The sequence below is a fragment of the Colias philodice genome, chromosome 11 (assembly GCF_061535455.1).
Source record: "Colias philodice isolate Cphi_HAF_F1 chromosome 11, ilColPhil1 Martin Lab GWU primary, whole genome shotgun sequence".
NCBI lineage: Eukaryota > Metazoa > Arthropoda > Insecta > Lepidoptera > Pieridae > Colias > Colias philodice.
The window spans coordinates 6583949-6600162 of record NC_143096.1 but is presented as its reverse complement, the minus strand read 5'-3'; the positions used below and the strand labels follow the sequence as shown (position 1 = coordinate 6600162).

General features: G+C 31.3%; 3 protein-coding genes across 3 annotated transcripts; 1 reads left to right on the top strand and 2 right to left on the bottom strand.

The window, feature by feature from the left end:
- Positions 1 to 3689: 3689 nt before the first annotated feature.
- On the top strand, positions 3690 to 7295 carry LOC149484667 (endocuticle structural glycoprotein ABD-5-like). The gene is made up of 3 exons (XM_089700865.1): positions 3690 to 3804; positions 4669 to 4781; positions 6905 to 7295. Exons 1-3 carry the CDS (start codon positions 3793 to 3795, stop codon positions 7089 to 7091), a joined length of 312 nt encoding a protein of 103 aa, XP_089556991.1. The 5' UTR covers positions 3690 to 3792; the 3' UTR covers positions 7092 to 7295.
- Positions 7296 to 9166: 1871 nt separating this feature from the next.
- Positions 9167 to 9553, bottom strand: LOC149484666 (uncharacterized). Its single transcript, XM_089700380.1, has one exon. It carries the CDS (start codon positions 9542 to 9544, stop codon positions 9200 to 9202), a length of 345 nt encoding a protein of 114 aa, XP_089556506.1. The 5' UTR covers positions 9545 to 9553; the 3' UTR covers positions 9167 to 9199.
- Positions 9554 to 13820: 4267 nt separating this feature from the next.
- LOC149484665 (flexible cuticle protein 12-like) lies at positions 13821 to 14309 on the bottom strand. Its single transcript, XM_089700778.1, has 2 exons — positions 14301 to 14309; positions 13821 to 14201 (listed from the first exon to the last, which is right to left on the bottom strand). Exons 1-2 carry the CDS (start codon positions 14307 to 14309, stop codon positions 13821 to 13823), a joined length of 390 nt encoding a protein of 129 aa, XP_089556904.1.
- Between the last annotated feature and the right edge of the window lie 1905 nt (positions 14310 to 16214).

Below are 16214 nucleotides of genomic sequence, written 5' to 3'. Positions count from 1 at the left end.
TAGCAAGGTGTTAATCACAATCGTGCAAGCAGTTTATTTGAGGAGACACATGAAAATGTTACAGGGATTTCTTAAATTGTGTAAATTGTTTGTTATGTCTGGAGTATAATCTTTTAACCTACATTCAAAACTTGCCACTTTGTTTCATACAGAATGAAACTTGAAAAACATATACATATTTCCTTTTAACTTCGTCCTAACTGCTGTTGAAAAATACTATGGGAAAATTTTGTATATATGCTATGACGTATGTCAGAGATTAATTTGCAGATAACACAATATTATAATTTATTTTAATAATTATAAATTTAAGATCACAAATAATATTATATTATCTATTATATTTTCTCCGAGCTAAAGTGCAAATAAATGAAAAATTAACTATTCTTGAAATCTTTGTTAATGAAATTGATATGTCATATTATATGTATAAACAAATTATTACACCGTATAGTTATAATATAGCAATGTGCAATACGCGACATACATAATTAATTTCACTAACTAAAATGGTTAATAATTCCTTCTCTATAATTTGATAGCATACAAACACAATACAAACGTCGCGTTAGAGTATAATATATTTTATGGCATTACTGTTATAATTTTGTACGATAATAACCCAAACGCTGTCTTATAACGTGTAGTCCACGTTAACGTTCAATCAACGTTACGTTAGTGGGGATATCAACTAGGTACTTAAGAGCACCCATAACTACAAGAATGCCATTCAATTCCGTTTCAATGCCTGCAAGCTTTCATTGAAACATACATTTTATACGCACACTACTCCATTTTACATTACACTATAAAACTATATTCTGTCGTCAATAATAATTTTTAACAAAAAACCGACTCCAAATTCAGACGTAGAACAGATTAAGACACAGAATTCAAATAAAAAAAGAAAAGTAGTCAATTTACAATACTAAGAATTCAACCTAGGAATGAGAAATAATTAGTTAACTAATTTTTGTATATATACAACCTTTACCTTAAAAGCTCTCTAATGTAAAGACTTTAGGCACAGGCACGAGAGAGCAGAGACTCTCGTGCATGCGTTGAAGTTATTCAGGTGTATAATTATATATTTTATCAATAAAACTCATTGTTTAAACGTCCAGTGAATACCAGATTAAGGGGATATTTACATATACATATTCATAAAATATTACACACTTGGGTGCGCAAATGTAGAAACAGTCAATTGTAGAGTTGTGGGCCATTGTATGAAATTACAATACACGCGAATGCTTCATAACAGTAAATTATTTCATACTATTCATTTTAAACTATAGAACGTCATAAATGTTAATATAAAATTTGTTTTTCCGCATGCGCAATGCAATATTGTTATTATGTGTTGAATTGAGTTTTTCTTGTGCTATTATTAGTGAAAAAACTCTTAGTAATCAACGCTTTTAAATTAGTTATGAAGATAGTTAGTGCTACATTTATCATATTGTCTTTTAAAGAAATGAGAAAGAAATAATATTATTTTTAAAGGAGGAAATTATATATAATGTTTTATATAGATATCACTGCTCCTCTGATTTAGATAGAATGAAAATGTTGGCTAGATTAAAATTTGAGAACTGTCGATACTAATTATATTCATATCATACATTTATTATTCATCATATACATACATAAAACATATTAGACATCATATAAGCAAAAATATCAGCAACTCATCAAACCAAAAATAACTTTAATAAACAAATGAAACTCAAGAGTTTATAAGTTTTTTGTTCATTTAATATTGAGTCTCTTTGTAAATGTTATGAATGGTTAGAATAAAGGTCAAGGCTGCTTGTCTATTCCGTTAAATATGAAACCGATGCTTGATGATTCTTTGGGAGCCTATAATTGTACTTGATTATCTAATTGTTAAGAAAAAACTTTGTCTGACATTCATAATAAATCTCCATTTGGATCTTTGCCAAATATCATCAGCATTTGATGTTGATTCATAAACTATTGTAAGTAGAGTTCAAAATTATGCTAGCAGATATTTATTGCACCTTAATAACTTGATGTGTTTATTTAAAAACTCAAAAACAGATATAATCCCTGAACTTGTATTTAAACTATATCTAGCGTTAGCTACTATTAAGTATTCTAGGCTTTATCAATAGATAGGGAACCTATTCCTGGTTTTTTTATGGATTATAATATATCATATTATTATTCCTACAGCAAATTTACGAAGCAATAATAATTGGGTAAAAATATCAAGAGTCACTACATAAAAATAAATGGTTTGCCTGTGTATTATACTCAAATATTATATACGTGTGTTCTTAGATACATCCAAGGATCTTTAACTTCTTTAGCATATACCTATTTCAGAGTTGCTAATTGCGATGCAAATACTAATTATTTACGATTTTTATTTATTGCTAATTAATTTCAATAAAAATCTGATGAGGTATGCCTTTATAAATGTAAATTTAAAAAATATAGAGTTATGCCTTTTTTCTTGTGTAAATTTATATGGAATCGACGTTTGTATCCAAATCTTCCAAATTGTCTGAATACTTTTAGGTCAAATACTTAAAGTGTACCTATATATACTTACCTATACTGATTTTATTGCATTTCGTACTATGTATGTAAATTGTAAAAAGCGCCTACTACCTACTCCTCATAAACTTTTACAAGCTTCACTTTATTCATATAATGTTTTGTAATATTATAACATATTACATACTTAGCATATTGTTAATTTATAACAACATATAACTTTTTACATTCACCCATACAATAGATGTCTCTGAGCGTGTCATCGTAACGATGATATGAGACCCACAAACGAACCCATTGTGTTTTCACTCACGTAATATTTCCTAACTGACTAATTTCGTATTATTTAATTTTGTCGTCGCAGTGGATAATCAAAATTCTTACATTATTATAAATGTGAAAGTAGTTTGTCTATCTGTCAGTCCGTCTGTCTATTTGTATGTTCTTCACGCCTAAACCACTGAAAGGATTTTGATGAAATTTGGTAATAAGATAGTTTGTGACGTGAGAAATGACATAGGAGAGGTTTATTCCGGAAATCCCACGGGAACAGGAACTATGCGGATTTTCTTTTCACTACAAGAGCGAAGCCGCGGACGGAAAGCTAGTTTTAGATAAAGGCTTACTCTTATTATACTATTGCAAAGTTGAAACTGTTGAAAAACATTTGTTTTTCTAGTATTGCACGTCATTACCTTCTGTCGGTGAGAACAAAGTTGTTGTTAACATAGCATTTATGATGACGCTTACATAAGCTTTAAATGAATTTCAATAAAATGCGTTGTAATTTTAATACGAAGTTCGTTAATTGCTACTTAAAAGCCCTTATACTAAACAATAATAGATATTAAATGAGCACATATGCAATTTCAACTACCTACTTCTCAAGCATTTTGACCGATAGCAGGAATGTCTTGATTTGTCTTGTTTTGATGGATTTGCTGAGCAATAATTATGGTTACATAATAATATGATAATGAGAAAAGACTTTGTATAATGACATTTGTGAACTACGCAATACGTACTCGAGGTTTATTTACAATGTCGTACTTCAATTTCGATTACAATGACCATGCCTCTAAACTAACAAAAAAGCTTCTCCGTTTTTGATGAACTATCATTGATAGAATTTGTACGTAACCGATGTACCATCTTCGTATGATGTCAGCCTCCTGCAAGAGCTGCATCTGAGAATACATATAAAATGAACGATCTTACAATAGTTACTCATTCGTTAGTTTGTGCTCAAGACGAAAACTAAACATCATGCTCAAATACGTGAGTCTTAAGAGTTATAACAATTAGCTTTTAATATTTAAATGTTGCGTAGAAACTAAGAAATCTTTTTCATATCGGTTTGATTTTATATTACGGGAACGTATCCCGTCACTCTTTTCGCTTTTCTATGGAAATCATAACAAAATATTTTATGAATATAATCTTATATATAAAATTCTCGTGTCACAATGTTAGTCTGCATACTCCTCCGAAACGGGTGGACCGATTCTCATGAAATTTTCTGTGCATATCGGGTAAGTCTGAGAATCGGCCAACATCTATTTTTCATATGTACCACGGGCGAAGCCGGGGCGGACCGCTAGTAATATATATAAAATTCTCGTGTCACAATGTTAGTCTGCATACTCCTCCGAAACGGGTGGACCGATTCTCATGAAATTTTCTGTGCATATCGGGTAAGTCTGAGAATCGGCCAACATCTATTTTTCATATGTACCACGGGCGAAGCCGGGGCGGACCGCTAGTAATAATATAATATGACCCGTGAGTGACATCGTTAACTTTAGCAGTACCTACAACTTTAGATTTCATTATCTCTTTAGATTTCATTAACTGCATTACTTGTATCATCATCTAGTATAATATTATATTCTGTATATAGTATTTTTTATTAATATGATTGACTTTAAATTATTCACCTACCCTTTTGCCGCTTATACTAATTATGTATGTTATAAGTATGTATATCAATCATTATTGATATTCTATCGGGGGCTTTAAAGCAGTGATGTTAGTTTAGATTACCTACAGTATTACTAGTCTTTTATTACTAGTCTTTTACAGGATCTACTGTGTACATTATATTATAATTTTATTGTTTTTTAAATATATTTTTAATTTTAGGCAACAGTCTTCTGCGTGGTCGCTGCTCTATGCGCCGGTGCACCCCAGAATCCCCAAGATGTCCAAATTCTACGATTTGACAGTGACGTTCAGCCTGATGGATACAGTTTTGCGTATGTATACTACATCTTTCATTTATTAAACTTATCAAGTTTTTCAGTAATAACGAGAAAACAAAAAAATATGGTTTTACATTATAAGATGAAATTGTCCTTTCTTAATATCAATTTTGTCAATTGAAATGAGCTAATGAAATTTTAAGGTATGCATTGTAAATGTTTTAAATTGTAGATAGAGTAATGTCAAATTTTCAAAATGTTAGAAAAGGTAAATAAACTGGTAATAACGAATAACAAATGTAAATATTTATTGATTGAATAGAAGGATGTGAATAATTATTTGATCAGAGGTGGTCATAGATCTTTCCCTAGATGAATGCTCTGACAATTGTTTTTCTGTGCTACTTTTGCTCATCTCGCTCCATGGGCGTCATCAAATCTATTCCCATTAATTAAAGTTTTGATTATCTTTACAAAATTCCTAATAAATAACCTGTAATAATATATAAACGTGTATGTATTTACATGTATATGTGTGATTAGAATACTTAACATATAATCAAAGATCACATTATTTAAATACGCTATAAGATAAAAAAAAATATTAGACTTTTTGGCACTCATATCAGTGATAATGATGACAAATGTCTCATACTATCGTAAAAAAGTTATTGAGCAACTTGTCTTATCTCGTCTATTCGTAACGACTTTTAAAAATACAATCCATAAAGAAACAATAAAGTTGTACCTACCTCCTTTCCACTGGATATTACGGTCATTAGACCTTCTTCTTGTATCGAGAGTTATAGTTAAACATCGTGAGGCAACAGAAATGTCGAACAATCAAAAAAATCGACCCGGACTTGGCCAGCGTGGTGGATTATGGCCTGATTCCCTTACGGGAGGGCCGTGTCCAAGCAGTGGGAACGTATATGGGCTGATGATGATGATACGTTTTTTTTATATAATATAATACTATTTATTATCAGTTGCTTAGTTTATTATGTTCCTCTAAGAAAGCAAAAAATAACAGAATTTATATTATTGACCAGTTGAATAAAAAAACTTAAAGTTAAATGTAGTGTAAAAAATGAAGTATTCGCTCTTAATGTGTGTTTATCTATTAAATCAAGCATTAAAATAAACATGGATAAAATATGTAATAGATTGTACGATAATACAAACGTACTATGTTGGCCATTAAAAGACATGATGCCTTTATTTGTGAATATTTTAGCAAAAGCCAACCACATTTAAATTTTGTATTTAGGCATGTTCTGCATAAAAACATATAAATAAAGTTTTGGATAAATGGTTACATGTTTTTATATAGCTCTTTTAAATATGAAGATCCTGCATTGTAACTGTTTGTTAGCTTTTATTGTGAATTTTAATAGGTCACTTTGAGACTCGTCTCCTTTTTGTTTTATTGCGTTTTCCAAAGTATTTATTGTAATGACAATTATGATATTTGTTATTCAAGTATTGTAAAGGGATATAGAAGATGTTTGATATCTATCTTCTATATAAATACAAAAATAAACTAATATTGCCTAATAAAATAATTATACCTATAAGATTTAAAAAATTGTAAAAAAATCTTATTCAGACTCTTTACTTAATTGTATATCATTTATTCTCTTACGTGGTATAGTGTATATCCAATAAATTATAGCAATAATAATATGACATCGTTTTGGGCTCTTAGTTCAATGCAACTCAGACCTGCGTCCGCATAATTGCATATGAATAAATGATATAAAATAGGCATAATAACTTCCACAGCATCGAAAGCCTAAAAACCTAGATAATTGACATTAAAGTTTATTGCGTAATCTCAGATGGCCTCTTTGAACTTCAACCCAGTCACGATTTCAACTCGAAGATGCACGAAAACGGAATTCAAAGGACATCTGTAATTTCAGATCTTGGAAGATACATGTTTTGTTTTTTATATGTATTATATAAAAAAAATATTTAAAGGTGGCTTGTAACTTGGTTATCATATACTTATATTAGCTTTAAAGGGCAAATATAATTTATCGAGCTAGTTTATAAGACCCATACTAGTTACATACCGAGCGAACGCAAACCTAAGTCAATACCAAGAATTATACATTTCCTTACCAACTAAACAACGCAAACGTGCTAATTTTTAATTATTTATTTTTCTCCAGGTACGAGACAAGTGACGGCACTTCCAGGCAAGAGGAAGGCAAACTGGACAACCCACAGTCTGAGAACGCTGCTCTCACCGTCACAGGCCAATACGCCTACGTAGCACCTGATGGCAAGCACTACACGGTCACTTTCACCGCTGGCCCCAACGGATTCCAACCGAAAACTTCTCTTGGACAAAAGTAGACAATACCCCCGGGACCATAGAATAACGTCACCTGAATGATACATCGTTTTGAGAAAAATTATCGATCTCAGTTATTTCATAACGCCCGCACAGAGAACTCGGAACTATCATTGTATCTAAATTCTTGTGCCATAAGATACATTTCATACTTTTATAATTTTATACTCAATGTTCTGTGAATAAACTTTTTTATTAATAAATAATTGTTTTCTTTTTATATAAGATGACAGATTTATTAAAATAATGATTACGCAATCAAAAGTAGGTACATACGTAGATTTAAACACGATTCTGTATTTAATAGCACATTATAAATTGTCAACAAAAAGCAATAACTCATATACGAGTAACGTATTACGTACACATAAATAAATCTATGCCATCTATGCCATACACATAAATATATCTATTGTATACGTAGTATATTATTATTAGTCTGTGTCTATGCACATGCATACATATTTGTACATGCACTTAATAATACCCAATCATTTTATTATTTAACAAAACATTAAACAAAGAGAGGTCTTCTTAAAAAACTTAAAGTTTAAAAACTGTAGTCACGTTTTTATTATAAAAGGACTAAGTACCTATTGTAAAGATCAATATCAAGGACATCCAAACCGCTTTATTAAATTAATAATATTTATCAAAACATTAAAATAAAGAAGTTGACAATTGGATATAATATATCTATATTCGTATTCATAGTACATTTATTTATATTCTATATACGTTTTATAATGGGTAACTTTTATGACTGTGGCCATTACCTCCTGCACATATTATTGTATTTAAACTTCATTAGCACTCAGCTGTAATACATAAGCCTTAGAAATTTCACAGAGCTAGGTGATTTCGTCAACAATTTAAATGCCAACACACTTGCGTCTTGAAGGCCTGAGTTCCTCTCATGTGTACAATGCTCAGCCTTTTTAAAATAAACCTTTAACCTCCGACATTCGAACAATTGTTAATATTGTTTTTGTTAAATAACGTACGTGTTTTTCCAATCTTTACACATTTAAAGCTTGTTAAACAATCAATATGTCCTCCTTAATATATTAGTGCATTTTATTTATGAATTACGAAAGGTGTAGGTATACCTAAAAGTCGAAAAATTTTAAGAGAAAAGGAATGAATAAGTGTTTTTATAAAATAGGTAATACATAATATTAAATTATATATTTAGGAAAGATTTACTAAGAGTGAAAGGTTGTAAATTAAATTATTAAATCAATTTGAATAAGCAAGTGAATTTTGTTGACATTTCCAAATTGAGTAACTGCATCAAGCGCGTCACACACGGTGAAGATACTATAATATTTTATCTTAAGATACTGTTATATTTTATATTACAGTATCTTAACGCATCCGGTATCAGCGTTCGGACCATCATTTTTCTTTTTGTCATTGCGTACTAAGACTCCTGTAGAACCGCCATCCTGTTACAAATGACGCGAAATTTTGTGGGTCATTTGTAACAGGAGCGGTTCTACAGGAGTCTTAGTACGCAATGACAAAAAGAAAAATGATGGTCCGAACGCTGATACCGGATGCGTTAAGATACTGTAATATAAAATATAACAGTATCTTAAGATAAAATATTATAGTATCTTCACCGTGTGTGACGCGCTTTATTAGATTATAATTATCAAAAATAAAAACATACCTACCTATTAGAAAAATGTAAAAAGGTAGATATTACATAAATAAATTATAGGTAACTTTTTATCAGCATGTGGAAATAAACTTTATTGAAGCCTATTTCTGCACTAGAGTATGTGAAATTATGTATTTACTTTTACCACTATTTATATAAATTTTATTTACTGTAAAGATTTTCGTGAAAGTTTTTACGACTTGAGCAATTTGAATAACACGAAATGAAACCATTACATATTTAAATATTTAATTCTTAGTAAAATAATTCGAAATTATTAAATCCCATAACAAGGAATATTGTTTGAAACGTATATAACCTAATAATCTAAGTAAAGTATCTCTTGGATAATAATCTTTTATATATGGATAACTTGAATAAAAGATAAAAAAATAAGAATCACTGTTTTTATTATCGTATCCATAAATCAGGCGCTGACTGTTCTTAAGCTTCTTCAGGTTGCGGCGGTACCAACGGGTGGTTGCTTTCGAAATGGTACCCATCAATGCCTGCTTCATATTTGTTTATGTAGAGCTCGCCGTCATCACCGATGTAGGAGATCTCCCCTTCAGTGACCAGAACATAGTCACCGTTGCCGTTGGGCACGAGACGGCCTCGCTCGGAGACGACTGTGCCCTCAGCTGTCACGTATCTCAAAGCGTACTGCCCGAACTCGTCATGTACCTCCTCGTGCTCCAAGGCTGGCAGTCTCCGACGGGCTATGATTTGAGCCAATTGTACATCTGACTCGAATTCAAGCTGCACGCACATCGCAACCGCGGCCAGCATTGAAAGAGCTATGAACTGCAAATAAAAAAATAGCCTATATATTGGTGTAAAGTGTTTCTAACTACTTAAATTTTTAACACGCTTTTATAAGCTTCTAAGGTATAAGCTAATAAGGTAAGCTTATAAGGTATTTTTGTTAGTTTACGGACGGATTTTAACCCACTTTAAACGGATTAAAGTCAAACTTTGTACACTTATCAATGATCGATAAAATATAAATAATTTCATGAGTTGATTTTATTAGAGCGCGTTTCTAAGTTTGTTTTAACTATATATATTTATTATTATAGTGACATTCATTATTTTTAAATATGTAGATAATACAATTGTACTTTATTGTACTTTATTCTATTTTAAGTCCTCTTCTTTTTTCTATATACACGGCAGATCTGGTTAATCAAATAAAACACGACAAGGTTCATTTATACGCTGATGATACACAAATTTATTATCCAATAAACACAAGAGATCCGAAATGTTTAGAACTGCAAGTGAATAACTAAAAGAAATGCACTTTTGCTTAATCTAAGTAAAACGAAATTCATGATACTGGGCACTAAAACCCAATGCCATAAAAATGGACTAGGCAACATACAAATAGCGCGGGTGGATTCAACTCGAAATCTAGGTGTTTTATTGGATGAGGAACTTCGATATGAGGAATACATTAACCTATTGGTAAGGAATGCTTTTTATAAACTTAAAGCTTTTTATCAATTTCGTGAGCACCTAACCGAGAACATCAGGGTAACGCTCACTGAGGCACTGGTACTGTCTGCCTTCAACTATTGCGATACGGTGTACGGGCCGCGACTCTACGGTAAAACCGAGCGAGCCATCCTGCAGCGCGTTCAGAATGCTTGTGCCCGCTTCTGCTTTGGCATACCGAAACGCGAGCATAGAACAGCGTACCTCAATAAAAAGGCATTTTAAAAATTAAGGGAAGACGAGAGCTTAACCTAGCGGGCCTTGTATTAAAGGTTATTAAAACTGGTAAGCCTGTGTACTATGAAAAACTATCATGGGCTAAGGATTCGCATGCACTAAATACACGCAGTATAAACTGCTTATTCCTAAATACAAAGCAAAAGGTTCTAGAGGGGGTGTAAGTATTCAGCCACTAATATCTGGAATGAGCTCCCTCCTCCGTTAAGGTTAGATATGGCATACGTTACTTTAAAAAAAAATATTTTAAAAGCAAGTTAATGTTAATAGATAGGATACTAAGCCTCTTTTAAGTTTTAACGTTGAATATGCATACGTGACCTTAGATAAAAGTGTTGTTTTTTTTTTATTTGTCTGGTATTGTTTTGGTGTTATTTTTACTCCGAATCTAAAGTAGTTATGTAAGAAATACGTAGGCAGATTTTTGGCGGCGAACCTCAATCCTGAAGGCCAGACTGAAAATCAGCGCTGTTGCACTCTTTCGAGTCAATCAGCATAGCTGAGTCTGGACCTTTTGCCACAAAACTATTTTTTTTCTCATTGTTTTTTGTTATTATTTTTTTTTATTGTGTTCTTTAGGTTATGTAGATTTAAATGTATGTATCAAACTTGTTGTGGCAATGAACGTATTCATTCATTCAAGATAATATAAATATGAATTCATGGCTGTTGACCAGTTTCATGGTTGCTGATGATAGTTTTATATAACTTCTATACGCAGAGAAGTAAGGTAATGTCTGATGATAAAATAAAGATTTATTTTCTTTTTATATAGATATAAATGACCTAATTTAATTGAATTCTTCGTTCCTCAAATTGCATAACTCAACAAAAATTCGCATTACATAATGTGCAACATTAGATAATTACCCTTAATTTATTTCTTACTTGTTATTTTAAATAATGGTATTAAAATATTTAAAGCATTTCTCTAAAATATTTTAGCATTTCAATAAAATGTAATTAAATTCAATTTTTTAAAGCCTCCGTAAAGAATTATATAATTCGTAAGGATTACCATAAAATGATTTAAGACCAGAAAAAATAATAGTAGGACAAATAGTATTTCGTATACGAATACATTTTTATTTATTTTGTTTAAAGTTCATAAATTATATAACTATATAATTTAAGCCTAAAAGTTGTACATAAAAAACAGACGATAAAGATCTTATAATATGATATAGGTATTATACACTCAAGTATATTGGTCCATGACTATTGGTTATAATCTAATATCTATACTCTCAGTAGGTAATAGTAGTATAGATTTAGTCTTCTCTAGTGTTATAAACAAGTGATAACTGCGTTAAAAACAACCGACTTCAAACTTGCACTTGCAACATTTACAAATACAGACAAAAATGCTCATAAAATAAAAACTACTGGGCCTATCCGAATAAAATTTTTATGGGACCAATTCGACACCATCTCGCATCGAACAAAAAAAGAATCACGTAAATCGGTTCAGAAACCTCAGAGTAATCGGTGTACATACATAAAAAAAAAAAACATACCGGCCGAATTGATAACCTCCTCCTTTTATTTGAAGTCGGTTAATAAAATTAATTAAATTCTTATTTATAATTACAATCTAAATATGATCTAACCTGATACCTACGGACGCATATACTTTTTTACATTATTTAGATTATCTTAAAATTAAATCGATAACAATAAGTAATTTTCTCTTCCAAACAATTCTTTCTTTAGAAACTTAATATTAGAAACTTTTTTTCTTAATTCCAGATTAAAAGATTAAAAGGCGCTCAAATTAAAAGGATACAAAAGGAAAAAATAGATAAATAAATGAAAACATGTGAAAATTTATTAACAATTTTTTTCTAATCTTTCAAGTGCATCTGAATGCTTGCATCCATACAATTTGCATTTAAGGATAATGCTTGCATCCATACATTAGGATGATGATTTTACGTATATATGCGTACGTAAAATCATCATCCTATTTTTTAAATTATGTGTAATTTTGCGTTCAGTCGGTTTCAGTATAATTATTCTAACTAGACCAGTCGTAGAGCCAAATGTGATAATAAATATATACATTTTTCATTTAAATTTGAACTCGAGGGATAGGTACATTAATACTGCCGTTCTGTCATCACTGTAGGATAAAGCTATACCTAAATTATGCAAAAATATGGTTTGTAAACAATATAAATATCAATAAACAATATATAAATCATGTACTAGGTAATATATTCAATATTATAAAAAGCTAAGTTTGTGAATTTGTAAGTTTGTGACGTTTTCTTTAGATCTACTGAACCGATTTTAATAATAATTCTATCAATACTGCTGTGCATGCTGTCTATGCTTCGGGTGTCGTACTAAGCTGTAAGCTTAATAGCGTGAAGCAAAAACTTAGCATTTAAACTTTCGTAAAAGTTCCCCTTTTACGAAAATTGTGAAATTTCAGTAAAAAAACGTGAACATACAACCGTATGTATTGTATATATTATTACTTCGACTATTTCGACCACTGGATGAAGACAAATTGAATAAGATAGGTCATCAAATTCGAAAATAAATCATCAGAACATCATAAACTCTAATGAGGTCCATTACAATAAATATCCAAAGCTCATCTCAATAATATTCCAATTTTATTCCTATTAGAAAACTATAAACCTATAAATAACGATAACGAAAAAACTGGCCAAGTGATGCGCGTCCCACTCTCAAACCGGGTTCCGTACAACCTATTATTGTAAGTTTTGAGATTAAATCTATGGATTTTTCTGTATTTCTCTAAAAATGAATCGGAGTCGTTTGTACTGTGTCAAAGTAGGTATAAGCTATTGAGAAAGTTAAACAGACTAGCTGATGAAAAGAAATAGAATAGGCGCTTATGTAAAAAAAAAATAAGAGCCAAAGCCGCATTCTGTCGCCTACTACAATACACGTGTGCAATGTGCATGTCAACTAGCCAATATGTCACTTGTGCGCTACCACCGGCTAAAGCCTAAATCCGGTTTGGTCATTTGGCCTGTTGACAAGCGCAGGGCCTGAACGTGTCTTTTTAAAATAAAGGTTATTGATTTGGTTATAGATTCTATATCGAGTATTTGATTTTTATTTATTTAATATGCCATGTGATAGCTTCCTATTTCATTTCTTGAAGCGTCCTTTTGTCACATTATAAAAACCAAAAACTTTAAAATATCCATTTAGATTAAGCAATATGTAAGAGCCTAAACTAAATAATATAGAACGTTTTAGAAATATAATGAAAAATAAAAGAATCAGATTATATTTACTTGATAAAGTAATTTATTTGGTGTCACTGTAGCTGCTCTTTCGGATCAATAATTTAAGCACTTTCAACAATTGCCGGAATTACAACAGGTTCTGGTGCTATCAATGGGTGATTGCTTTCAACTTGGTAGCCGTCAGTTCCTGCGGTGAACTTGTTGGTGTAGATTTCACCATCATCACCAACAAAGGTGATCTCGCCTTCGGTGACGAGCACGTACTCTCCATCCACGGTGGGCACGAGGCGGCCTCGCTCCGAGACCACGGTTCCCTCAGCTGTCACGAAGCGCAGCGCGAACTGACCGAAGTCGTCATGTACCTCCTCGTGCTCCAGGGCTGGGAGCCGTCTCCGGGCAATCAACTCCGCAAGTTCTATATCAGCCTTTGGGTCGATCGGTGAACATAGATTCACTGCTACAAGAGCCGATAGGACAATGAACTGCAATTACAAAGATAAATAAGAAATGTGTTGATAATCGAAATAAATATTTACATTAGAAATATTATAGAATTAAATAAGAAATCTTAAAAAACTTACAAATTTCATGGTGATATCTTTTATGTGGTGCTCTTTCTGCGTTCCAAATATTGAGTGATGATAAAACTAAGTTTAATTTCCTATTTATATATTATGTCTTAATGACTAAATTCCTAAATAGTTTACGGTCAGAATATTGTGCTATTAGTAAATTGTTCGTTAGTAGGTAATAATTATAATATTTATATTCGCTAATGAACTAATTGATAAACTTAATGAAAGAGCTGCACTGACCCCTATAAAAATCAGAGAATTATTTCATTTTACTCCTGGCTAAGGATAGTTCTTGTGGGCTTGAATATTTTATTTCAAAATGGTCCAGAATGCCGTGGTTCATTTTATAAATCATTATTTGCTTGAGTAGCTTCATTTTCATTTTTTCAAGTTATAAGGCTAACTTTTTCTGTTACAAAATTATTTAAAAAACTCGAATAAAGAAAATTACAGGGGTAGCAGGGATAAAGTATACGGATTTTATGATTTTCAAGTATATAATTATCGCATAAGTAATTATTTAAAAATATGTGTTTAAGTACTTTTAACAAATTACCCACTAGATATTTAATAAACCTGTTAAATTAAAAGTATATTCTGATAAATTACTAAGCACAAAATTAGATAGCTTGAGACAAAATGCGGTAAGCAGCACCTTTTTAAATTATGTATTTATTCAAAAACTATCACTTACTCTCCAAGAGCTTCGTGCTCATAAGGACAAGAAATGAAAAGCTTTAATTATCTATCTATGGAAGTTGAAAATCCACGGAGGGTTGTCGCGTAAGAACTACAGGACAGTTCTTTGGCATATTATGATAATATATGTATATTATGTAGTTAGATGTAAGTAACATGTAATGTAAAATTATATTGTATATGGACATGACTTTAAAAGAGCAACTATGGAGTTTCTTGCCGGTTCTTCTCCATAGATACTGCTTTCCGAATCGGTGGTAAATTTAAAAATGTAATGACGATTCAAAAGTGCTTCTGGAAGAAGTCTAATTGAATAAATAAATATTTGTGTTTATCATTTTTTTAAAGATTGGAGATTCGTTTAAAAATAAGGAGACAAGGAACAATATAGACTGGGGTAGAAGCCTTTAAAAATAATGAAAAGATAAAAAAAATCGCAGTCGGATGCAACCCATTAGAAAAGGAGGGGAATATGATGAAAATAAAAGGAAAAATAAATTACGGTCAATCTCGAACTCTATGTCTTCTCTTGTATCGGCTTTTCGGTAATATTTCAAAAGAAAAATAATTATCTGTTCTAAGTTTAATATTTTACAGCATATTCAAAAGCAAAATGATGTCGATAAAAACATTTCAGGTAGTTCGAGAAGTGTGCTTGATTTAGTAAAAGCTAATTTTCACACTGTTTGTATGCATTTCCTGAGAACATTTACTATGGTGGTGTTTATTTTTTTTTACACCATATGAAAGTAGAGATTTCAATGAATAAACCGCACCCAAGTTTTAGAAAAAAGCTGGTATTTTGACGGGTGACTTGATTTCGATTGAAAATTAGGTTGTTTTTTTGGTATTAATCTTAATACTATTATAAAGGCGAAAGTTTGTATGGATGTATGGATGTATGGATGTATGGATGTATGGATGTATGGATGTATGGATGTTTGTTACTCTTTCACGTAAAAACTACTGAACCGATTACAATGAAATTTAGCACACATATAGAGGGTAACTTGGATTAACACATAGGATAGGTTTTATCCCGGAAATCCCACGGGAACGGGAACTATGCGGGTTTTCCTTTGAAAACGCGGGCGAAGCCGCGGGCGGAAATCTAGTTCAAAATAGGGCGAAAAAATAAATATTTTCAACCAAATAAATTACAGTGTATTTGGGACATAATAAAGTAAGTTTTCACCAAATTTCGTAGAAAAACAATAAATT

Excerpts from the sequence above, each read along its gene's own strand:
- LOC149484666 (XM_089700380.1), bottom strand. The coding sequence starts at position 9,544 with ATGCTGGCCGCGGTTGCGATGTGCGTGCAGCTTGAATTCGAGTCAGAT.
- LOC149484667 (XM_089700865.1), top strand. Across the intron at positions 4,782-6,904 it reads CCTGATGGATACAGTTTTGC|GTACGAGACAAGTGACGGCA; the intron begins GTATGTATACTA and ends ATTTTTCTCCAG.